Source organism: Oncorhynchus masou, chromosome 19 (assembly GCF_036934945.1).
Source record: "Oncorhynchus masou masou isolate Uvic2021 chromosome 19, UVic_Omas_1.1, whole genome shotgun sequence".
NCBI classification, from domain to species: domain Eukaryota; kingdom Metazoa; phylum Chordata; class Actinopteri; order Salmoniformes; family Salmonidae; genus Oncorhynchus; species Oncorhynchus masou.
Window position 1 is genome coordinate 18,923,897 of NC_088230.1, and position 25,943 is coordinate 18,949,839.

General features: G+C 44.8%; 1 protein-coding gene across 1 annotated transcript; it reads left to right on the forward strand.

The window, feature by feature from the left end:
- Nucleotides 1-135: 135 nt before the first annotated feature.
- LOC135505556 (proton-coupled zinc antiporter SLC30A2-like) lies at nt 136-23,599 on the forward strand. The gene is made up of 8 exons (XM_064924624.1): nt 136-221; nt 12,007-12,215; nt 21,066-21,212; nt 21,388-21,541; nt 21,760-21,997; nt 22,843-22,948; nt 23,124-23,258; nt 23,454-23,599. Exons 1-8 carry the CDS (start codon nt 136-138, stop codon nt 23,597-23,599), a joined length of 1,221 nt encoding a protein of 406 aa, XP_064780696.1.
- The last annotated feature ends 2,344 nt before the right edge of the window (nt 23,600-25,943 follow it).

The following is a 25,943-nucleotide window of genomic DNA, read 5'->3' on the forward strand; positions in this document are numbered from 1 at the left end:
TTATTAGCACAGTTGGAATGGCTTGGACGACTTTTCTCAGTGCCATTTAGGATACGGTCGGACTGATCGCCGTGAAACTCCACATCTTCAGATTTTACTTAATTTGTTAGATACAACGGGTGACAAGACACGAACATGGATACCACTGTGAATTCAGGAAGAAATTCCGAGAAATCTCACCTCGTGCACGAGAGGAATGCCAAAATGTACTCACTGAAAAGGTAATGACATTTCTACCCTTCATGTTTGAGCTGTGATTATTTCATATGAAGCCAAAATAATACAGATGTTATGATATTTGGTTCATTCTACATGCCATATTCTGATATTTTAGGTTGCGCATTAGCATACAAAGAGGGAGAATATATTTGTACAAATATACAGACACATTAGACTGGTCTATTTTCTTTTATGCAGTAATTTTAAGGGTTTATTAAATTGAAAATATTTAGGCTACGGTGCAGGGCAGTACTGTAGGTGTACACTTTATATTGTGCTGTGATTGTTTTAAACTGTAGTTAATGTAGCTTATTGTAATTGTTGGAGACATAGTCAACCAAAACCAAACTGATAGTCCTGTGTCTTGAAAACATGCGGTAATGCAACGAAAATGTTTCCATGAAGTAGGCTACACATCCCATGCGGGGAAAGCTCACGCTGCATATAGAAGACATTTACATTTGTAGCCTGTAATTTCCAAGGGTCCAGTGTAATAGAACCGTAGTTGCCGAATTTAGCTTTATTCACGCTGAGTCTATTCTAAACCTGTCCGGGTGCTGCCAATAAGCAGGCAGTGTGTGAAATGTTTTGTCTGAATGAACAAATAATTTACATGCTTGGCTTCGTTTTGGACATTATTTGACGGATGCCTCGAGGGAAGTTCCATGATCACTGGTAAAAACGAATCTCTCATTACGAGATCTGATGGGAGAATGGCGAAACACCCTGAGACCTTAGCAATTATATTAACTCATTTTTAAGTAATAGTAAAAAAAAAAGTGATTTTCACTGGGCGTTTGCAGATTTTTATCCGTCACTTTTGAAATGTAAAGATGCAAAATAGTAGACAATTTTATTTATTGAGCTATATTTTTGTAAAATTACAATGTGCTGCTAATAGATTTAAGAAAATCCTTGAAATAGTTATCTATTTAAAATGTGCATGGGGAAAAGTCATGTTTATAAAAAAATAGACAAGCTAAATAGATTATTAGGTCTACCTATTTGTGTAAAAAAAAATGCTAAATACAAAATAGTCTAACCTAAACGAAAACTATTAGTCTATTTTAGTAGCCTATTGGGTTTAATATTTGATTCCCAATGGTATAGCAATTGTAATCGCAAAAACAAAAGGTTGAATGAAGATGATTTGATTTCAGCACCATGGACAGCAGTCTCGTTTAAAGACTCTATATAATAATTTGTCCTTAATTTTAACTGACTTTCCCAATTAAATAAAGGCTAAATAAATGAAAAAACATTTGACAAATGCTCGTTTTTTTGCCACTCAAGTTGGTTATTGACGTGAATAGAAATAATAAACTTATATTGCAACAAATAAACTATAGAATCCATGACGTTATATTGATTTTGGGAATGTATTAAAATATGAATAGCTAATACCCTATCCTTAGGGAAGTACATGTGGATCATCATATGGGAATTGGGCCTACACTGGATTCAGAGTGCTGGCGAGACCTGGCTATCTCCAAGGAAAAGTCATAACCCATTCGGCAAAAACTGGTTGAATAAACATTGTTTCCACGTCATTTCAACAGATACAAAAACATGCAATGTATGATGACGTTGAATCAACGTGGAAAACTGTTTGCAATTGCAAAAAGTCTTTAATCTAAGGGATTTGTCTTTTTTTTCTCACCCAGTTTGCAACCTAAAACCAATGACATGGTGACATGTTTTGTTGATTTCACGTTAGTTGACAACTGAACCAAATGTAAATCAGAACTAGACGTTGAACTGATGTCTGTGCCCAGTAGGAAGCCAAAAGTGTATTTAGTTAACGGCATTAATAGGCCTATAGGAAATGCCCCACGATATTATATATATATTTTTTGCCTTGTGTTGGGGTTAAGTGGACTCACATTTGTCCTTTGTTTTTAAATTGCAGTATGATTTACATAGTCAACCCCACCATATAATCCCCCCCCCCCCAAAAAATGGAATAATTGCTAAACGAATTGTACATATTAGCATCAGCAAACACGTGTTATACGAGATGTGTGTTATACGTATACAGACATTTGTATAGAGCCTAAGAACGGTTTTAATGTCTTTAATCAAATGATCCGAGAATGCCATTAGATTTTAATAACATAATTTCATTTTTAGTTAAAGATTCCGAACAGTTATTCTGATTCCCATAATATTTGTTTGTGATAGAAATGCTCACAATTTTTTGAAGTACTTTTTCTCTCATTGCTAACTACCAGGCTTATATTCACGAGCTCTCCCTGACTGATAGCTCTTCGAAATGCCATGTCAAGAAACTTGGATATAGTGAGCAGGGTAGCAGTAAAATCATCTCAAGCTAATTTAGTGATAATCAATGCAACTCAAACAACATTGAAATTGCATCGATGTCAATTATTTTTTTATCTCCCGTTTGCCATGTCTCTTGTGATTCACTTCAAAGCAGCACTGAAGGATGTGTTGACATGATAACTCCGTTTGTTCCATGCTGGCTGAAGACCTAGCTAGCCAGTAACTAGATAACACCAGAAACATATAAGTATCTTTGTCATAGATGAATGGTGCAAACTTTCATTTGTTGACACCCTACAGTCAAGTTTTGGCACCGGTAGATTAGCTATACTACTCCCCTCTGTAAACACATTCTCCAATGTTGGTTCCAGGTATGTACTTATTTAAATTAGGTAAGAGAATATCTTAATAGAATTGGTTTATTAAAATGAGATGTCAGCCTATCCCCATAATAATTCTGAATCCAAGTGTTTGGCATGGGGGGGGGACCAGTAACTTTATGATCAAACTTTCAGTGTAGAAGCAATAGTCATTGTTTATACTTTGATCTGGTTTCATCGAAATATCATCCAATTTAATGTAAAATATGATTTTGACTGTTCATGACCTTTTGAATAACTCTCTCACGGATTTTGACCCTCCATAAACACCGACACAATAGTTATTTTCTAACGCGATTTGCCATTCTACTTACCCTTACATACCTTACTAAACTAAAGTGATTTTTTTTTACAGATAGGCTAATTGGTTTCTATTACAGTGGGGCAAAAAAGTATTTAGTCAGCCACCAATTGTGCAAGTTCTCCCACTTAAAAGATGAGAGGCCTGTAATTTTCATCATAGGTACACTTCAACTATGACAGACAAAATTAGATTTTTTTTTCTCCAGAAAATCACATTGTAGGATTTTTAATGAATATATTTGGAAATTATGGTGGAAAATAAGTATTTGGTCACCTACAAACAAGCAAGATTTCTGGCTCTCACAGACCTGTTGTCAGGACCCGGTTTCGAACCTGGGTCTCCGGAGTGAGAAACAGTCACTTAACCAACTGAGCCACGAATAGACAGCAGAACCCAGAAGATGAGGCAGACACAGCAGTACTTAAGACGGTGAATTTAATAAAGAAAAATTCCAAAAATACAAAAATGGCAAATCCAAAAAGGTGGTAGGAAAAACACAAAAGAACTCAAAAGAAACTCACCAAAAATAAACAAAAACAAAAAACAGAATACCACAAGAACGTCACCCGGAATCGACAAGAGCACACAGAACACTAGGGCAGGGTGCTAACATACAAACACAGAGCACAGAACTGAGGGAAACAAAGGGTTTAAATACAATCAGGGGAAAACTAGACACAGGTGCAAACAATAATGGGGATCAAGGGAAAAACACAGGGACAAAAAGCACAATGGGGACATCTACTGACAAAAACCCGGAACAACCCTGGCCAAATCCTGACAGAATCCCCCCCCTAGGAACGGCTCCTGACGTTCCTACCAGCTCTCTCAGGGTGGAGGACCCTGAACTGACGAATGAGGTCAGGGTCCAGGATGTCTTTGGCAGGAACCCAGGAGCGCTCCTCAGGACCGTAGCCTTCCCAGTCCACCAGATACTGCCAGGACCGCTGCACCCGGCGGGAATCCAGTATCCGGTGGACGGTATTGCCGGCTGGCCTCCAATGACACGAGGCGGAGGGGGAGGTCTGTCTGCCGGGACAAGGGGGAAAAAACAACAGGTTTTAACAATGACACATGAAATGTGGGATTAATCTTAAGGGATCTGGGTAAGTGTAGGCGATAAGAAACTGGGTTAACTCTCCTGGCAACCTTGAAGGGACCGATGTATTTTTTTGGGACGTAGAGGTAAGTCTCTTGTGGAAAGCCAGACTCCACCCCGTAGAGGTAAGTCTGTTGGCTTATGTTGAAAGTTTGAGACACCAGTTTGTTATTGTAATACTTATCGGGAACTCGGGTCACCGATGGATTCTAAAACTCGGGGTAAAAGGCCTACAATGTGATCTTCTGGCTTGTTGTTGATACTCTCATTTTGCTAAACACCATAGTTGACCAGGTAACCTCGATGAAAATCGGGTCAGGGAACTCGGGTCATCATTTTCAAAGTGGGAATTCTGGAAAATACAATTCTTGGTAGGACCCCAATTGATAGTGACAGACCTGAAATGACTGTCAGGGGTATCAAGGACGAGAGGGAACCGGAACAGTAGATCAAATGAAAGTCATCAATTCCTGGTGTTGTGAAAGATCCCAAGGAGGTAGTGACATTCAGTCCAATCCCAATAGGGCTTCCATCCAATTAGTAACCCTCATGGGGTCACTTAGAAGTTCAGAGGGAACGCCATTCTCCTTCGCCCAGACACCATCCATGAAGTTACCTGCGGCTCCAGAGTCTACCAAGGCTTGAAGGTGAAGCTTGTGGTTGTCCCAGGAGTGGGTGACTGGAATGAGCAGACGGGAGTTGGACGGATGGGAGGAGGTTATGTTTCCCGTTACAGTTCCCCCGGTCTGTGCGGGACAGAGCGTTTCCCTGGAGCCCGGGACACGTGGAACGGAAATGGCCCGGTTTGCCGCAATATAGACAGCGTCGCTCATCCGGCGGTCTCTCTCAGCCTGGGAGATCGTCCAATCTGCATGGGTTCCGGTGGAGCCAGTGATGATAAAGGTGGGGACTCGGAGCTGGGACTGATAGGAGCTAGAGGTCTACGGTTGAGTTCTCTCTCTCTCAGACGCTGGTCAATGCGTGAGGCCAACTTGATCAGGGACTCGAGATTGTCCGGTGGTTCCCGAGTGGCCAGTTCATCTTGGATAGTGTCGGAAAGGCCTTTCAGAAAGCACACCGTGAGCGCCTCGTTGTTCCAGCCACTCGCTGCTGCCACCGTGCGGAACTGGATGGCATAGTCCGTCACGCTGCGCCAACCTTGATGGAGAGTCAGGAGCTGTTTGGCTGAGTCAGAACCACTGCTTGGGCCTTGAAACACTCGTTTGAATTCCTCAGCAAAGGCAGAGTAGCTGGCACAGCAGGAACTATGGGCATCCCACACAGCAGTAGCCCAGGCCAGGGCTTTTTCCGACAGCAGGGTGATGATATATGCGATCTTAGACCGGTCGGTGGGAAACTGAATGAGGGTTGCAGCTCAAAGGAGAGAGAACATTGAGTGAGAAACCCTTTACAAGCACTTGGATCACCTGAGAACCGTTGGGGAGGTGGAAGACGAGGTTCAGCCAGGGGGTTAACTGCCATGGGTACGTGAACTTGAGGTACTGGGACGGGAACTGTTGCCGGGGTAAGTCGATCAGATATTTGCTTAATGGAAGTCAGCATCTCCGACAGAAGATGAGAATGTCTAGCCATTAAGGCCTCTTGCTGAACCAGGGCGGCTTCGTGGCGTTGGACAGTCTCCTGGTGGTGGGACAGCGTGGAAAAGGTCCTGGGAACTGGCTGCCTCTGGGTTCATTTTTGGCTCTGTGTTTCTGTCAGGACCCGGTTTCAGAACCTGGGTCGGAGTGAGAAACAGTCACTTAACCAACTGAGCCATTTTAGACAGCAGAACCCAGAAGATGAGGCAGACACAGCAGTACTTAAGACGGTGAATTTAATAAAGAAAAATTCCAAAAATACAAAAATGGCAAATCCAAAAAGGTGGTAGGAAAAACACAAAAGAAACTCACCAAAAATAAACAAAAAACAGAATACCACAAGAACGTCACCCGGAATCGACAAGAGCACACAGAACACTAGGGCAGGGTGCTAACATACAAACACAGAGCACAGAACTGAGGGAAACAAAGGGTTTAAATACAATCAGGGGAAAACGAGACACAGGTGCAAACAATAATGGGGATCAAGGGAAAAACACAGGGACAAAAAGCACAATGGGGACATCTACTGACAAAAACCCGGAACAACCCTGGCCAAATCCTGACACCTGTAACTTCTTCTTTAAGAGGCTCCTCTGTCGTTACCTGTATTAATGGCACCTGTTTGAACTTGTTATCAGTATAAAAGACACCTGTCCACAACCTCAAACAGGCACACTCCAAACTCCACTATGGCCAAGACCAAAGAGCTGTCAAAGGACACCAGAAACAAAATTGTAGACCTGCACCAGGCTGGGAAGACTGAATCTGCAATAGGTAAGCAGCTTGGTTTGAAGAAATTAACTGTGGGAGCAATTATTAGGAAATGGAAGACATACAAGACAAGACCACTGATAATCTCCCTCGATCTGGGGCTCCATGCAAGATCTCACCCGTGGGGTCAAAATGATCACAAGAACGGCGAGCAAAAACCAAAGAACCACACGGGTGGACCTAGTGAATGACCTGCAGAAAGCTGGGACCAAAGTAACAAAGCCTACCATCAGTAACACACTATGCCGCCAGGGACTCAAATCCTGCAGTGCCAGACGTGTCCCCCTGCTTAAGCCAGTACATGTCCAGGCCCGTCTGAAGTTTGCTAGAGAGCATTTGGATGATCCAGAAGAAGATTGGGAGAATGTCATATGGTCAGATGAAATCAAAATATAACTTTTTGGTAAAAACTCAACTCGTCGTGTTTGGAGGACAGAATGCTGAGTTGCATCCAAAGAACACCATACCTACTGTGAAGCATGGGGGTGGAAACATCATGCTTTGGGGCTGTTTTTCTGCAAAGGGACCAGGACGACTGATCCGTGTAAAGGAAAGAATGAATGGAGCCATTTATCGTGAGATTTTGAGTGAAAACAATGTAAATGTAAAACCTCCTTCCATTATCAAGGGCATTGAAGATGAAACGTGGTTGGGTTTTCAGCATGACAATGATCCCAAACACACCGCCCGTGCAATGAAGGAGTGGCTTCGTAAGAAGCATTTCAAGGTCCTGGAGTGGCCAGTCTCCAGATCTCAACCCCATAGAAAATCTTTAGAGGGAGTTGAAAGTCCGTGTTGCCCAGCAACAGCCCCAAAACATCACTGCTCTCGAGGAGATCTGCATGGAGGAATGGGCCAAAATACCAGCAACAGTGTGTGAAAACGTTGTGAAGACTTACAGAAAATGTTTGACCTCTGTCATTGCCAACAAATGGTATATAACAAAGTATTGAGAAACGTTTGTTATTGACCAAATACTTATTTTCCACCATAATTTGCAAATAAATTCATAAAAAATCCTACAATGTGATTTTCTGGATTTGTTTTCTCTCATTTTGTCTGTCATAGTTGAAGTGTACCTCTGATGAAAATTACAGGCCTCTCTCATCTTTTTAAGTGGGAGAACTTGCATAATTGGTGGCTGACTAAATACTTTTTTGCCCCACTGTATGTAAACGGTGCCAGTGAGATCAGTGTGTGTTCAGCAATGACAATAGGATTTTGATACAATCTGAGCTTTGATATTGTAAAACAGAAGTAGAAATGAAATGGGTTGCTTGACAGCCCCATGCATTCCAAGTCTGGGACAATAATTATGAGAGCGAGACTGATGTTGCAACAGGTAACACCAAACCTGGAAGTATTTCAGCGTGAAATTTATGGCATGTTTTAAGTGTGCACACAGTGTGTGGGGATGAGGGTGCTGCAGTGTCCCCGTGTCCCTGAGTCTTCAGATCAGCAAAGTAGGGTGGTCTTTACTGTCAGTCACCCATGCCTGAGAAATCTTTGCTGCAAGCTGTGCATGTGTTCTTGAAAACAAGATTACCATTTGGGAGAGGATGGAGTCAATATAGCCTATGTGTTTTTAAAGGCCCAGTGCAGTCAAAAACATGATTTCCCTGTGTTTTATAAACACTATATAGACAAAAGTATGTGGACACCTCTTCAAATTAGTGGATATGGCTGTTTCAGCCATGCCCGTTGCTGACAGTTGTATAAAATTGAGCACACAGCCATGCAATCTCCATAGACAAACATTAACAGTAGACTGGCCTTACTGAAGAGCTCAGACTTTCAATGTGGCACCATCATAGGATGCCACCTTTCCTACAAGTCAGTTCGTACAATTTCTGTCCTCCCAGAGCTGCCCTGGTCAACTGTAAGTGCTGTTATTGTGAAGTGGAAACATCTAGGAGCAACAACGGCTCAGCCATGAAGTGGTAGGCCACACAAGCTCAAAATGGGACCACCGAGTGCTGAAGCATGTAACACGTCTGTCCTCGGTTGCAACACTCACTAACGAGTTCCAAACTGCCTCTGGAAGCAATGCCAGCACAATAACTGTATGTCGGGAGCTTCATAAAATGGGTTGACATGGCTGAGCAGCTGCACACAAGCTTAAGATCACTATGCACAATGCCAAGTGTTGGCTGTGTGGAAGAACCTGACTGGCCTGCACAGAGCCCTGACTTCAACCCCATCGAACACCTTAGGGATGAATTGGAATGCCGACTGCGAGCAAAGACTAAATGCCCAACATCATTGCCCGGCTTCACCAATGCTCTTGTGACTGAATGGAAGCAAGTCCCCTTAGTAATGTTCCAACAACTAGTGGAAGCCTTCCCAGAAGAGTGGAGGCTATTATAGCAGCAAACGGGGAGCAACTACATATTAATGCCCATGATTTTGGAATGAGATGTTCGATGAGCAGGTGTCTTCATACTTTTTGTCATGTAGTGTATATTCCCACTGAGGTTAGAATAATACTGTGAAAGTTATGATAATGCCCTTTTAGTGTAAGAGCTGTTGGGGAATAAACACCTTAAATTTCGGCCTGCCTGGTGACATCATCAGGCGGTAAATTAGTTAATAGACAAATAAGAAAGTGAGTTTGAAACCTCTCTGCCAATAACAGCAAATTTTCAGTTTTCCCCTCCCCACTCAGACCACTCCCAGACAGTCCTAGCAAAATCCTTGCTTGAGAAATTGCTCTTTGCTAAGAAGCTATTTTTGTGTATTTTTGACCATTTTAATTGAACGCAAGGTACTTAACCTAATTGTTACACAGAAATGATTTAACATTGAGATAAAAGGTTCAATGCAGATGTTTTTTTTTTAAATGGATGGAATAAAGATGAAATGACAGATTTAAGAATTGAATTAGGAGAGAAAATGTTATAGGCTACAATGTGGATGCAACTGCAGAGCTTCTTCTAAGATCATAATTGCAGACAGCAGTGCAAGGTCTACTGGCTGCTGTCCAGCATCAGTGTCAGGTTCTGTAGACAGGCTGAGCAGGCCAGTTCCCTTGTGTCTGAAAATCTGAAACTCTTTGATTAATCATGCTTGAATTTGGGGCCTTGTCAGTCTGGCAAACATTAATGGCTATTAGCCTTATGACAGACCTATTTCCAGACGTCCCACTCAATAAAAGGCACCAAGGTAATAGTGCTCTGGCGTCACATTTCAGATTGCTGTCAAGATCTTTTGTACCAAATTACCTCAAGAATCCCTGCTCCCGTCCGTCTCTATTATTGAAGATGATAGTGAGCCATGAAAACAGTAGTTCATCAGACTTCAGTGCATTCATCATATTTTGACCAGCCCTTTGAACAACACAGCACCATCATTTATTACATTTCCCAAAATGCCCCTAAATGATCCAACATGGCATGTGATAGGCCTATGCCAACGTATCTACAGTACCAATGGCTCTCCAGGATGAGCAAAGCAAACAATTTCATTTTCCAGCTAATTAATTGTTTGCTGACTAATCATTTAAACAGCAGGCCTAAACAAATAAAGTCTTCAGGCTGTCTTTTCAAATGTATTTAAGGACTAGTGCAGTCATGTGATTTTCCAGTGTTTAAAACCAGAAAGTATTCACACCCCTTGACTTTCTCGGAGAGCTTTGCACACCTGGATTGTACAATATTTGCCTCTTTTCTTTTTTTAAATTTAAAATGTTACTCTTCAAGCTCTGTCGAGTTGGTTTTTGATCAATGATCGACATCCATTATCAAGTGCTGCCATAGGTTTCCATGCCGATTTTTAAGTCAACTTTCAGCAGGCCACTCAGGAACATTGTCGTCTTGGTAAGCAACTCCAGTGTATATTTGGCCTTATGTTTAAGGTTATTGTCCTGCTGAAATGTGAATTTGTCTCTGTCAGATGGAAAGCAGACTGAACCAGGTTTTCCTCTAGGATTGTGCCTGTGCTTAGCTCTATTCCGTTTCTTTTAATCCTAAAAAATTCCATATCCTTCCCGATGACCAGCATATCATGATGCAGCCACCACCATGCCTGAAAAATATGAAGTGGTACTTACTAATATGTTGGATTTGCCCCAAACAGAATGCTTTATATTCAGGACAAAACTGTATTTCTTTGCCACGTTTTTTGCATTATTACTTTAGTACCTTATTGCAAACAGGATGCATGCTTTGGAATATTTATATTCTGTATAGACTTCCTTCTTTTCACTCTAATTTAGGTTAGTATTGTGGAGTAAATGCAGGCTCTAACCCAACAAACTGTGGAAAAAGTCGAGGGGTGTGAATACGCCGAGTCTCTCCTCAGGCTCTTTAGTCTGCTTGTCTTGAGCACAGAAACCTGGAAATACATTTGATCAATCATAGTCTACACCAAATACACAATGTTTCTTTATTTTGTTTTAAAAAACAATTGTATTTTTTTGTTTTAAATCTACAGTAGCAAGACAGTTGAAGGAAATAACTTAATGCAGTGTGAGTTACAGTTTGGGAGGGAGAAGAGAGCCCAGTAGTGTACAAGACACTGCTGCAGAACCATTGTAGAACATTGAACTAATTTGCATTCATGTTTGATTCTAAATCTATGCTCTAGAATTCATCCAGATTGGACAAGATGTAAAATATTTACTGTGGGTAAGACATCCCTGTGTAAAACTGTAATGAGCCTATGCTGCGGCTTTGTCAAATATCCATCTTAGAATTTTGATGAAACAGTGAAGGCTGCTGAGGGGAGGATGGCGCAATACAATGGCTGGAATGGAGTGGTATCGAACCATGTGTTTGATACCATTCAACTTATTCCGCTCCAGCCATTGCCACTTATGTATGACAGACGGACATTTGAATAGCCTCCATGCGTTGGGTTAGGATGTGGGGGGGGGGGTGTATTTGTTCTCATGTCCCCATGGTGTGATTAAACAGAAGCTGTTTTCCACTCGGCCGGCTCCTTTTAACCTTTTAACGCTGGCCTGATGGAGTCGGGGCCCAGAGCTGGGTTATCTCCTGGAAGCCAAAATTTGAGTTTTTCCACTTCATTTAGTCTCATCATCCTCATTGCACATGGGGAGAGAATAGTTGCGGTATGTTTTCTTTTTTGTGTATTTTCCATGTATAATTATTTTTGTATATGTATATGGGGAGTGCGCTACATTCTGATGATACAAGCAGACAGGGGCTGAACATCAACCCCAACAAAACCGTGTGTATTTTTACAATTAATACATATGAAAACATCCAAATCCATTCAATATACTTTAGGTTGTTATGCAGTATCATCTTATGAAAAGACCATAAGACAGGGCAGACCTACTGTATGTATGTTTCATAAATTACGTTGTCATTTCCTTTCCCATCCCAGTTCCTCTTCAGACTCCAAAGAAGACTATCCCAACTTCCCACTTGAGAAGGAAGATGTGGCTGCGGCCATTAAGCTGAAGCAGCCTGTTGGCGCCCATTGCCACGATAACAAAGCAGTGAGTGAGGAGAACCATGACACGCTGCTGGCTAAGAAGAAGCTGTACATCGCCTCCATTGTGTGCCTCATCTTCATGATCGGAGAGATCATAGGTAAGGCTGGGTGATAATATTCCTCAGTCTAAAATGCTCTTTCATACCTCAGGCCAGGAGCTTTTCCTAACCGGAAAAAATTAAGGCCCCTTATTAGAAGCTATTGACTACTGAGATCAGAGTAATGTTTTTTTTTTAAATTACTGGTCACATATAGGAAAAACTATTGGCCATAAACTGTAATCTATACAAACTATGAGTAGGTTCCTTAAACTTTGAAGTCAAGGTGAAGTGTTTTGGTGATCACTGCCAGTGAAAACTGGGTTTAAGGCCATCGGAGTCAGTAGCACCGTGGGCAGTTCTCTGTAATGACGTTTTAGAGGCTACTAGAAATGCGTCCAGCCTTTCATGTCGAAATCCTCCCCTGGGAAAAAAGACAAATGTCCTGTCAGCCCAAAGCACAATGGAGAGGAGGTAAAAGTGAGGAAAGCATGACGGTGACATTTTATATTCTATATTTAATGTCGAGACTTCCTTCCGGGGCTTGGAGTCATCCACTTTCTTCACACTGACTGTTGTAAAAATATATTCAACGTTTATCTCCTAGTCAGTGACTATTACTGAGGGAGAAACTGAAACTCAGAATTGTTTTCCTTGACATTTGGAATGAAAGTGACTGAAATCATGCTGTCTTTTGTACAGTACTACTCAATTTCATTTCAAGGGGCAATTTCAGAGTTTAGCTGGTGACTCAGATTCTTTCAAGCGTTGTTTTTTCATTATGTTATCAGTAGATTTTTATCTAGCTGTAATGGGAATCAAAACTTAGGTTGTTTTTATTTTAAACACAGCCTGTACTTTCATGAGACTCATTCATCATTTACATTTTACATTTAAGTCATTTAGCAGACGCTCTTATCCAGAGCGACTTACAAATTGGTGAATTCACCTTCTGACATCAGTGGAACAGCCACTTTACAATAGTGCATCTAAATCATTTAAGGGGGGTGAGAAGGATTGCTTTATCCTATCCTAGGTATTCCTTGAAGAGGTGGGGTTTCAGGTGTCTCCGGAAGGTGGTGATTGACTCCGCTGTCCTGGCGTCGTGAGGGAGTTTGTTCCACCATTGGGGGGCCAGAGCAGCGAACAGTTTTGACTGGGCTGAGCGGGAACTGTACTTCCTCAGTGGTAGGGAGGCGAGCAGGCCAGAGGTGGATGAACGCAGTGCCCTTGTTTGGGTGTAGGGCCTGATCAGAGCCTGGAGGTACTGCGGTGCCGTTCCCCTCACAGCTCCGTAGGCAAGCACCATGGTCTTGTAGCGGATGCGAGCTTCAACTGGAAGCCAGTGGAGAGAGCGGAGGAGCGGGGTGACGTGAGAGAACTTGGGAAGGTTGAACACCAGACGGGCTGCGGCGTTCTGGATGAGTTGTAGGGGTTTAATGGCACAGGCAGGGAGCCCAGCCAACAGCGAGTTGCAGTAATCCAGACGGGAGATGACAAGTGCCTGGATTAGGACCTGCGCCGCTTCCTGTGTGAGGCAGGGGCGTACTCTGCGGATGTTGTAGAGCATGAACCTACAGGAACGGGCCACCGCCTTGATGTTAGTTGAGAACGACAGGGTGTTGTCCAGGATCACGCCAAGGTTCTTAGCGCTCTGGGAGGAGGAAACAATGGAGTTGTCAACCGTGATGGCGAGATCATGGAACGGGCAGTCCTTCCCCGGGAGGAAGAGCAGCTCCGTCTTGCCGAGGTTCAGCTTGAGGTGGTGATCCGTCATCCACACTGATATGTCTGCCAGACATGCAGAGATGCGATTCGCCACCTGGTCATCAGAAGGGGGAAAGGAGAAGATTAATTGTGTGTCGTCTGCATAGCAATGATAGGAGAGACCATGTGAGGTTATGACAGAGCCAAGTGACTTGGTGTATAGCGAGAATAGGAGAGGGCCTAGAACAGAGCCCTGGGGGACACCAGTGGTGAGAGCGCGTGGCGAGGAGACAGATTCTCGCCACGCCACCTGGTAGGAGCGACCTGTCAGGTAGGACGCAATCCAAGCGTGGGCCGCACCGGAGATGCCCAACTCGGAGAGGGTGGAGAGGAGGATCTGATGGTTCACAGTGTCGAAGGCAGCCGATAGGTCTAGAAGGATGAGAGCAGAGGAGAGAGAGTTAGCTTTAGCAGTGCGGAGCGCCTCTGTGATACAGAGAAGAGCAGTCTCAGTTGAATGACTAGTCTTGAAACCTGACTGATTTGGATCAAGAAGGTCATTCTGAGAGAGATAGCGGGAGAGCTGGCCAAGGACGGCACGTTCAAGAGTTTTGGAGAGAAAAGAAAGAAGGGATACTGGTCTGTAGTTGTTGACATCGGAGGGATCGAGTGTAGGTTTTTTCAGAAGGGGTGCAACTCTCGCTCTCTTGAAGACGGAAGGGACGTAGCCAGCGGTCAGGGATGAGTTGATGAGCGAGGTGAGGTAAGGGAGAAGGTCTCCGGAAATGGTCTGGAGAGAAGAGAGGAGGGGATAGGGTCAAGCGGGCAGGTTGTTGGGCGGCCGGCCGTCACAAGAAGCGAGATTTCATCTGGAGAGAGAGGGGAGAAAGAGGTCAGAGCACAGGGTAGGGCAGTGTGAGCAGAACCAGCGGTGTCGTTTGACTTAGCAAACGAGGATCGGATGTCGTCGACCTTCTTTTCAAAATGGTTGACGAAGTCATCTGCAGAGAGGGAGGAGGGGGGGGGGGAGGAGGATTCAGGAGGGAGGAGAAGGTGGCAAAGAGCTTCCTAGGGTTAGAGGCAGATGCTTGGAATTTAGAGTGGAAGAAAGTGGCTTTAGCAGCAGAGACAGAGGAGGAAAATGTAGAGAGGAGGGAGTGAAAGGATGCCAGGTCCGCAGGGAGGCGAGTTTTCCTCCATTTCCGCTCGGCTGCCCGGAGCACTGTTCTGTGAGCTCGCAGTGAGTCGTCGAGCCACGGAGCGGGAGGGGAGGACCGAGCCGGCCTGGAGGATAGGGGACATAGAGAGTCAAAGGATGCAGAAAGGGAAGAGAGGAGGGTTGAGGAGGCAGAATCAGGAGATAGGTTGGAGAAGGTATGAGCAGAGGGAAGAGATGATAGGATGGAAGAGGAGAGAGTAGCGGGGGAGAGAGAGCGAAGGTTGGGACGGCGCGATACCATCCGAGTAGGGGCAGTGTGGGAAGTGTTGGATGAGAGCGAGAGGGAAAAGGATACAAGGTAGTGGTCGGAGACTTGGAGGGGAGTTGCAATGAGGTTAGTGGAAGAACAGCATCTAGTAAAGATGAGGTCGAGCGTATTGCCTGCCTTGTGAGTAGGGGGAAGGTGAGAGGGTGAGGTCAAAAGAGGAGAGGAGTGGAAAGAAGGAGGCAGAGAGGAATGAGTCAAAGGTAGACGTGGGGAGGTTAAAGTCGCCCAGGACTGTGAGAGGTGAGCCGTCCTCAGGAAAGGAGCTTATCAAGGCATCAAGCTCATTGATGAACTCTCCGAGGGAACCTGAGGGTGATAAATGATAAGGATGTTAAGCTTGAAAGGGCTGGTAACTGTGACAGCATGGAATTCAAAGGAGGCGATAGACAGATGGGTAAGGGGAGAAAGAGAGAATGACCACTTGGGAGAGATGAGGATCCCGGTGCCACCACCCCGCTGACCAGAAGCTCTCGGGGTGTGCGAGAACACGTGGGCGGACGAAGAGAGAGCAGTAGGAGTAGCAGTGTTGTCTGTGGTGATCCATGTTTCCGTCAGTGCCAAGAAGTCGAGGGACTGGAGGGAGGCATAGGCTGAGATGAACTCTGCCTTGTTGGCCGCAGATCGGCAGTTCCAGAGGCTACCGGAGACCTGGAACTCCACGTGGGTCGTGCGCGCTGGGACCACCAGATTAGGGTGGCCGCGGCCACGCGGTGTGGAGCGTTTGTATGGTCTGTGCAGAGAGGAGAGAACAGGGATAGATAGACACATAGTTGACAGGCTACAGAAGAGGCTACGCTAATGCAAAGGAGATTGGAATGACAAGTGGACTACACTTATCGAATGGTCAGAACGTTAAGCTTACGTAGCAAGAATCTTATTGACTAAAATGATTGAAATGATACAGTACTGCTGGAGTAGGCTAGCTGGCAGTGGCTACGTTGTTGACACTACACTAATCAAGTCGTTCCGTCGAATGTAATAGTTTCTACAGTGCTGCTATTCGGGGGCTAGCTGGCTAGCTAGCAGTGTTGATTACGTAACGTTACGTTAAAAGAACGACAATAGCTGGCTAGCTAACCTAGAAAATCGCTCCAGACTACACAATTGTCTTAGATACAAAGACGGCTATGTAGCTAGCTAGCTACGATCAAACAAATCAAACCGTTGTACTGTAATGAAGTGAAAATGTGATACTACCTGTGGAGCGAGGCGGAATGTTGACCGGGTTGTTGAAGTTCAATTCGGAAGACGTTGGCTAGCTGTTGGCTAGCTAGCTAGCAGTGACTCCTACGTTAAGGACGACAAATAGCTGGCTAGCTAACCTCGGTAAATTAAGATAATCACTCTAAGTCTACACACTCTAAACTACACAATTACCTTGGATATGAAGACAGCAAAGATAACTATGTAGCTAGCTAACACTACACTAATCGAGTCGTTGAGTGTAATAGTTTCTACAGTGCTAGTGGACGTTAGCTAGCTGCTGTGCTAGTGGACGTTAGCTAGCTGCTGGGCAGAAAGCAGTGTAGACTACGTTAGGACGACGAAATACGATAATTACGCAATTATCTTTGATACAAAGACGGCTATGTAGCTAGCTAAGAAGAAATTGCTAAGATTAGACAAATCAAACCGTTGTACTATAATGAAATGTAATGAAAAGTTATACTACCTGCGGACCGAAGTGTAGATGCGACCGCTCGCTCCAACCCGGAACCGGAAATGGCATCTAAAACAAGGGTACTCAAGTACCATTTGAGAAGGTCCAGTTATACATTTTCTAGGTGGTAAAGGTCCGGCTGGATATTGTCGTTTATCGGCGTCGTAATAAACCCCCACTTCTTAACCCATGTGACCCCAAACTGTTCACACCCCTATTGTTGACGGACCCAAAAATATTCAAGCAACTTTCGCCCAATTCTACACGTTTTATGGGGATGAGATTTGTTTTGCCGTTTTTAAAGCTATTTTTCCTGCAATTCTACACATCTTTCCATATCTTACGTGTTTATATGATACCAGGGGTCGAAGCCTGACAAACATGAATATTATGTCTCTCTGAGACATTTATTGATTTATTATATTTAACCTTTTTTAACCAGGTAGGCAAGTTGAGAACAAGTTCTCATTTACAATTGCGACCTGGCCAAGATAAAGCAAAGCAGTTCGACACATACAACAACACAGAGTTACACATGGAGCAAAACAAACATACAGTCAATAATACAGTATAAACAAGTCTATATACGATGTGAGCAAATGAGGTGAGATAAGGGAGGTAAAGGCAAAAAAAGGCCATGGTGGCAAAGTAAATACAATATAGCAAGTAAAACACTGGAATGGTAGATTTGCAATGGAAGAATGTGCAAAGTAGAAATAAAATAATGGGGTGCAAAGGAGCAAAATAAATAAATAAATAAATTAAATACAGTAGGGAAAGAGGTAGTTGTTTGGGCTAAAATATAGGTGGGCTATGTACAGCTGCTCTGACAGTTGGTGCTTAAAGCTAGTGAGGGAGATAAGTGTTTCCAGTTTCAGTGCTTTTTGTAGTTCGTTCCAGTCATTGGCAGCAGAGAACTGGAAGGAGAGGCGGCCAAAGAAATAATTGGTTTTGGGGCTGACTAGAGAGGTATACCTGCTGGAGCGTGTGCTACAGGTGGGAGATGCTATGGTGACCAGCGAGCTGAGATACGGGGGGACTTTACCTAGCAGGGTCTTGTAGATGACATGGAGCCAGTGGGTTTGGAGACGAGTATGAAGCGAGGGCCAGCCAACGAGAGCGTACAGGTCGCAATGGTGGGTAGTATATGGGGCTTTGGTGACAAAACGGATTGCACTGTGATAGACTGCATCCAATTTGTTGAGTAGGGTATTGGAGGCTATTTTGTAAATGACATCGCCAAAGTCGAGGATTGGTAGGATGGTCAGTTTTACAAGGGTATGTTTGGCAGCATGAGTGAAGGATGCTTTGTTGCGAAATAGGAAGCCAATTCTAGATTTAACTTTGGATTGGAGATATTTGATATGGGTCTGGAAGGAGAGTTTACAGTCTAACCAGACACCTAAGTATTTGTAGTTGTCCACGTATTCTAAATCAGAGCCGTCCAGAGTAGTGATGTTGGACAGGCGGGTAGGTGCGGGTAGCGATCGGTTGAAGAGCATGCATTTAGTTTTACTTGTATTTAAGAGCAATTGGAGGCCACGGAAGGAGAGTTATATGGCATTGAAGCTTGACTGGAGGGTTGTTAACACAGTGGCTAAAGAAGGGACAGAAGTATACAGAATGGTGTCGTCTGCGTAGAGGTGGATCAGAGACTTACCAGCAGCAAGAGCGACCTCATTGATGTATACAGAGAAGAGAGTCGGTCCAAGAATTGAACCCTGTGGCACCCCCATAGAGACTGCCAGAGGTCCGGACAGCAGACCCTCCGATTTGACACACTGAGCTCTATCAGAGAAGTAGTTGGTGAACCAGGCGAGGCAATCATTTGAGAAACCAAGGCTGTCGAGTCTGCCGATGAGGATGTGGTGATTGACAGAGTCGAAAGCCTTGGCCAGATCAATGAACACGGCTGTACAGTAATGTTTCTTATCAATGGCGGTTAAGATATCGTTTAGGACCTTGAGTGTGGCTGAGGTGCACCCATGACCAGCTCTGAAACCAGATTGCATAGCAGAGAAGGTATGGTGAGATTCGAAATGGTCGGTAATCTGTTTGTTGACTTGACTTTCGAAGACCTTAGAAAGGCATGGTAGGATAGATATAGGTCTGTAGCAGTTTGGGTCAAGAGTGTCCCCCCCTTTGAAGAGGGGGATGACCGCAGCTGCTTTCCAATCTTTGGGGATCTCAGACGACACGAAAGAGAGGCTGAACAGGCTAGTAATAGGGGTGGCAACAATTTCGGGAGATAATTTTAGAAAGAAAGGGTCCAGATTGTCTAGCCCGGCTGATTTGTAGGGGTCAAGATTTTGCAGCTCTTTCAGAACATCAGCTGAACGGATTTGGGAGAAGGAGAAATGGGGAAGGCTTGGGCGAGTTGCTGTGGACCACCCACAGGGGGGTGTGGTGCTGTTGACCGGGGTAGGAGTAGCCAGGTGGAAAGCATGGCCAGCTGTAGAAAAATGCTTATTGAAATTCTCAATTATGGTGGATTTATCAGTGGTGACAGTGTTTCCTATCTTCAGTGCAGTGGGCAGCTGGGAGGAGGTGTTCTTATTCTCCATGGTCTTTACAGTGTCCCAGAACTTTTTTGAGTTAGGGCTGCAGGAAGGAAATTTCTGCTTGAAAAAGCTAGCCTTGGCTTTTCTAACTGCCTGTGTATAATGGTTTCTAGCTTCCCTGAACAGCTGCATATCATGGGGGCTGTTCGATGCTAATGCAGAACGCCATAGGATGTTTTTGTGTTGGTTAAGGGCAGTCAGGTCTGGGGAGAACCAAGGGCTATATCTGTTCCTGGTTCTAAATTTCTTGAATGGGGCATGTTTATTTAAGATGGTTAGGAAGGCATTTTTTTAAAATATCCAGGCATCCTCTACTGACGGGATGAGATCAATATCCTTCCAGGATACCCCGGCCAGGTCGATTTTAGAAAGGCCTGCTCGCTGAAGTGTTTCAGGGAGCGTTTTACAGGGTTGAGTGGGGGTCGTTTGACCGCTGACCCATTACGGATGCAGGCAATGAGGCAGTGATCGCTGAGATCTTGGTTGAAGACAGCAGAGGTGTATTTAGAGGGCAAGTTGGTTAGGATGATATCTATGAGGGTGCCCGTGTTTAAGGCTTTGGGGAGGTACCTGGTAGGTTCATTGATAATTTGTGTGAGATTGAGGGCATCAAGTTTAGATTGTAGGATGGCTGGGGTGTTAAGCATGTTCCAGTTTAGGTCGCCTAGCAGCACGAGCTCTGAAGATAGATGGGGGGCAATCAGTTCACATATGGTGTCCAGAGCACAGCTGGGGGCAGAGGGTGGTCTATAGCAGACTGCAACGGTGAGAGACTTGTTTTTAGAGAGGTGGATTTTTAAAAGTAGAAGTTCAAATTGTTTGGGTACAGACTTGGATAGTAGGACAGAACTCTGCAGGCTATCTTTGCAGTAGATTGCAACACCGCCCCCTTTGGCAGTTCTATCTTGTCTGAAAAGGTTGTAGTTTGGAATTAAAATTTCAGAATTTTTGGTAGTCTTCCTAAGCCAGGATTCAGACACAGCTAGAACATCCGGGTTGGCAGAATGTGCTAAAGCAGTGAATAGAACAAACTTAGGGAGGAGGCTTCTAATGTTAACATGCATGAAACCAAGGCTATTACGGTTACAGAAGTCGTCAAAAGAGAGCGCCTGGGGAATAGGAGTAGAGCAAGGCACTGCAGGGCCTGGATTCACCTCTACATCGCGGCTGAAAGCAATAAGAATTGGTCGTCTAGAACGTCTGGAACAGAGAATAAAAGGAGGTTTCTGGGGGCAATAAAATAGCATCAAGGTATAATGTACAGACAAAGGTATGGTAGGATGTGAATACAGTGGAGGTAAACCTAGGTATTGAGTGATGAAGAGAGAGATATTGTCTCTAGAAACATCATTGAAACCAGGAGATGTCATTGCATGTGTGGGTGGTGGAACTAATAGGTTGGATAAGGTATGGTGAGCAGGACTAGAGGCTCTACAGTGAAATAAGCCAATAAACACTAACCAGAACAGCATCTCCATTGTCTGTGTATCTACAGGTGGCTACCTGGCCCACAGTTTGGCTATTATGACAGATGCAGCTCACCTCCTGACTGACTTCGGCAGCATGATGGTCAGCCTGTTCTCCCTGTGGATCTCCTCTAGACCACCCACCAAAACCATGACCTTTGGATGGCACCGCTCAGGTTAGGCCCATGACGTACCAGCTTAAAACATCTTTGAAGATACTTTCCCATTTAGTCCCCAGAACACATGGTGAATGTTGTCATAGCTGAATAGTAATAGCCAGGGTCTCAAATCTCTAAAATGATGGATCAACAGATGCGTGGTACTGAGTGTCACTGTCTCCAACCCCCACAGAGATCCTAGGAGCGCTGGTGTCAGTGATGTCCATCTGGATAGTGACTGGGGTGCTGGTTTACCTGGCCATTGAGAGGATAGTCAAGAACGACTTTGAGATCAACAGTCAAGCGATGCTCATCACCTCCGGTTGTGCCGTCATAGTAAACATCATGTGAGTGGTTCATTCTCACGGCTCTATGGCCTAGTTATAATCATCTGCACTTGATTGGGGAACAAAATGCACACAGTGAAATTAATACCTTAGCTGAGGTAAGCCATTCAGCTATGTTGTCTTTTTTAATGTTCATCAGCGCATATAAACTGAAGGATAAAGACAAAGGAACTTTAGACTATGGACATGTATCACCCTCTATTCCCTCCCTCCTTTAGCATGGCGTACATCCTCCACCACTCCACCACCTTCCATGCCCAGAGCTCAGGCTACCAGCAAATAGAGGAGAACGGGCAGAGCCCTGTGGGTCACAGCCACTCCCATGTGGGCCACTCCCACGCCCTGCTGGGTCATGGCCATGGCAACACCAGTGTGAGAGCGGCCTTCATTCACGTGTTGGGAGATCTCCTGCAGAGTGTTGGGGTCCTAGTGGCTGCCATCGTCATCTTCTACAGGGTCAGTAACAAATACTAGTGTTTACACCTTACAGTACACTTACATTATGGCTCATGTTATACTGTATTTATTTTACAGTATAACATAACATTTTTGGAACCCTTTTACTCCCTGTTTTCGTGGTATCCAATTGGTAGTTAGTCTTGTCCCATCGCTGTAACTCCTGTACGGACTCGGGGTAGGCGAAGGTCGAGAGCCGTGCGTCCTCCGAAACACAACCCAGCCAAGCCGCACTGCTTCTTGACACAATGCCCGCTTAACCCGGAAGCCAGCCGCACCAATGTGTCTGCGAAACGCCGTACACCTGGCAACAGTGTCGGCGTGCATTGCACCCGTCCGGCCACAGGAATCGCTAGTGGGCGACGGGACAAGAACATCCCTGCCGGCCAAACCCTCTCCTAACCCAGAGGACGCTGGGCAAATTGTGCGCCGCCCCATGGGTCTCCCTGTCGTGGCTGGCTGCGGCAGAGCCTGGATTTGAACCAAGGTCTCTAGTGGCACAGCTAGCACTGCACCACTTGGGAGGCCCATACTGTATTTATTTACAGTGCAACATCTTCATGTTCACTGAAAATGTCAGGTTCTTGGGCAAAAAGTCGTAAATGGACATCTAACAATATACCATTTGGAGAGATACAACTGTTGTGCTATTGATGTCGCTCAGTCTCAGTAGGAAGGGGTTAACGTCTCATCACCCTGCAAGATGTTGCTCTTCCATTAGAAACCCTCCCTGTGATCCAAGTGGCCTAATGTGTTATGGCATCAGTAGAGCAGCACCCCATCACCCTCTGATACCACTGTCTTCTACTTGTGTCATTCTCTCTCCTGTGGACCTTCTGTTGCAGCCTGAATACAAAGTAGCAGATCCCATTTGTACCTTCCTCTTCTCTGTGCTTGTCCTTGGGACCACCATCACCATACTCAAGGATGTTTTCAGGATACTCATGGAAGGTAAACTCAACAGCATTTTCTGTTTCTCCTGCTCTGAAGTGAATTCAAAACAATAAAATTGTTTATTCAGACATTTTCCTCAGTTTGTCAATTCATTTATTTATATAAAAATGCACAATGCCTCGTGTTCCATTAGCTTTTTTGAATGGGCTAGGCCTCTGTCCTCATTCTACAGGGGCTCCTAAGGGAATAGAGTTTAACTCGGTGAAGGAGGTGTTGCTGTCTCTGAAGATGGTGAAGTCTATGCACAACCTGCGCCTGTGGGCCTTGACCGCGGGACAGACCCTGGTCTCCGTCCATGTAGCCATCGGTGAGACCCAGCCTCCCTTAGTCTGACACATGACATCACTCCATTTAGATTGTGCGTGCACAATCTACCATGTTGATTCACACGCTGCCAGTAGTGGCCAACAGAAACCAGTTGACACAAGCAACTAAACTATTAGACATTACAGCCCAAAAAGCACGATTGTTGACATCTGTTATGGCCATTGTTGTTTCCCAGAGGAGAATGCCGATCCCCAGAGTGTCCTTAAGGAGGCCACAGAGATCCTCCAAACCAAGTTTGGTTTCTACAGAACCACCATCCAGGTGGAGCCATACTCTGATGACATGGCCTACTGCACACAATGCCAGGATCCCATGGACTAACAGCAGTGGAGGCTGCTGAGGGGAGGATGGCTGATAATAATATCTGGAACAGAGCAAATGGCATGGCATCAAACACATGGAAACCATGTTTGATGTATTTGATACCAGTCCACTCCAGCCATTACCATGAGCCTGTCCTCCCCAATTAAGGTGCCACCAACCTCCTGTGACTAAGACTCACAACTACCATGGAGAGAGCTGTCATTTTGAAAGGAAGTGGGTACTGTGGGTATACATACAAAAGCATACAGTGCCTTCAGAAAGTATTCATACCCCTTGACTTATTCCACATTGTTGTCACATCCTGGATTCAAAATGGAATAAATATACACTGCTCAAAAAAATAAAGGGAACACTTAAATAACACAATGTAACTCCAAGTCAATCACACTTCTGTGAAATCAAACTGTCCACTTAGGAAGCAACACTGATTGACTGATTGGAAATTATAGGGAATTAGCAAGATACCCCCAATAAAGGAGTGGCTCTACAGGTGGTAACCACAGACCACTTCTCAGTTCATATGCTTCCTGGCTGATGTTTTGGTCACTTTTGAATGCTGGCGGTGCTTTCACTCTAGTGGTAGCATGAGATGGAGTCTACAACCCACACAAGTGGCTCAGGTAATGCAGCTCATCCAGGATGGCACATCAATGCGAGCTGTGGCAAGAAGGTTTGCTGTGTCTGTTAGCGTAGCGTCCAGAGCATGGAGGCGCTACCAGGAGACAGGCCAGTACATCAGGAGATGTGGAGGAGGCCGTAGGAGAGCAACAACCCAGCAGCAGGACCGCTACCTCCGCCTTTGTGCAAGGAGGATCAGGAGGAGAACTGCCAGAGCGCTGCAAAATGACCTCCAGCAGGCCACAAATGTGCATGTGTCTGCTCAAATGGTCAGAAACAGACTCCATGAGGGTGGTATGAGGGCCCGACGTCCACAGGTGGGGGTTGTGCTTACAGCCCAACACCGTGCAGGACATTTGGCATTTGCCAGAGAACACCAAGATTGGCAAATTCGCCACTGGCACCCTGTGCTCTTCACAGATGAAAGCAGGTTCACACTGACAACATGTGATAGACGTGACAGTCTGGAGACGCCGTGGATAACGTTCTGCTGCCTGCAACATCCTCCAGCATGACCGGTTTGGCGGTGGGTCAGTCATGGTGTGGGGTGGCATTTCTTTGGGGTGCCGCACAGCCCTCCATGTGCTCGCCAGAGGTAGCCTGACTGCCATTAGGTACCGAGATGAGATCCTCTTGTGAGACCATATGCTGGTGCGGTTGGCCCTGGGTTCCTCCTAATGCAAGACAATGCTAGACCTCATGTGGCTGGAGTGTGTCAGCAGTTCCTGCAAGAGGAAGGCATTGATGCTATGGACTGGCCCGCCCATTCCCCAGACCTGAATCCAATTGAGCACATCTGGGACATCATGTCTCGCTCCATCCACCAACGCCACGTTGCACCACAGACTGTCCAGGAGTTGGTGGACGCTTTAGTCCAGGTCTGGGAGGAGATCCCTCAGGAGACCATCCGCCACCTCATCAGGAGCATGCCCAGGCATTGTAGGGAGGTCATACAGGCACGTGGAGGCCACACACATACTACTGAGCCTCATTTGGACTTTTTTAAGGACATTTTTAAGGACATTACATCAAAGTTGGATCAGCCTGTAGTGTGGTTTTCCACTTTAATTTTGAGTGTGACTCCAAATTCAGACCTCCATGTGTTGATACATTTGATTTCCATTGATAATTTTTGTGATTTTGTTGTCAGCACATTCAACTATGTAAAGAAAAGTATTTAATTAGAATATTTCTTTCATTCATTTAGATCTAGGATGTTATTTTAGTGTTCCCTTTCTTTTTTTGAGCAGTGTATTTCTCTCCCACTTACTCAATACTCCATAATGACAAAGTGAAAACATGTTTTTAGAAATTGTTGCTAATGTATTACAAATGAAATACAGATATCTCATAAGTATTCACACCACTGAGTCAATACTTTGTAGAAGCACCTTTGGCAAAGATTACAGCAGACCTGGATTGTGCAACATTTGCCCATCTCTTCCAAGCTCGGTCAAAATGGTTGTTTATCATTGCTTCCCAACCATTTAAGGCTTGTCGTAGATTTAAGTCAAAACTAACTTGGCCACTCAGGAACATTCAGTGTCTTCTTGGTAAGCAACTCTGGTGTAGATTTGGCCTTGTGTTTTAGGTTATTGTCCTGTTGAAATGTGAATTTATCTCCCAGTGTCAGGTGGAAAGCAGACTGAACCAAGTTTTCCTTTAGGAGTTTGCCTGTATTTAGCTCCACTCCCCAGTCCCTAACGATTACAAGCATACCCAT

What these genes read in the sequence shown, in the direction of transcription:
- LOC135505556 (XM_064924624.1), top strand. Translation starts at nt 136, where the DNA reads ATGGATACCACTGTGAATTCAGGAAGAAATTCCGAGAAATCTCACCTC. An exon ending in GCCGTCATAGTAAACATCAT is followed by an intron (nt 21,542 to 21,759) that starts GTGAGTGGTTCA and finishes TCCCTCCTTTAG; the next exon opens with CATGGCGTACATCCTCCACC. An exon ending in CTCCGTCCATGTAGCCATCG is followed by an intron (nt 23,259 to 23,453) that starts GTGAGACCCAGC and finishes GTTGTTTCCCAG; the next exon opens with AGGAGAATGCCGATCCCCAG.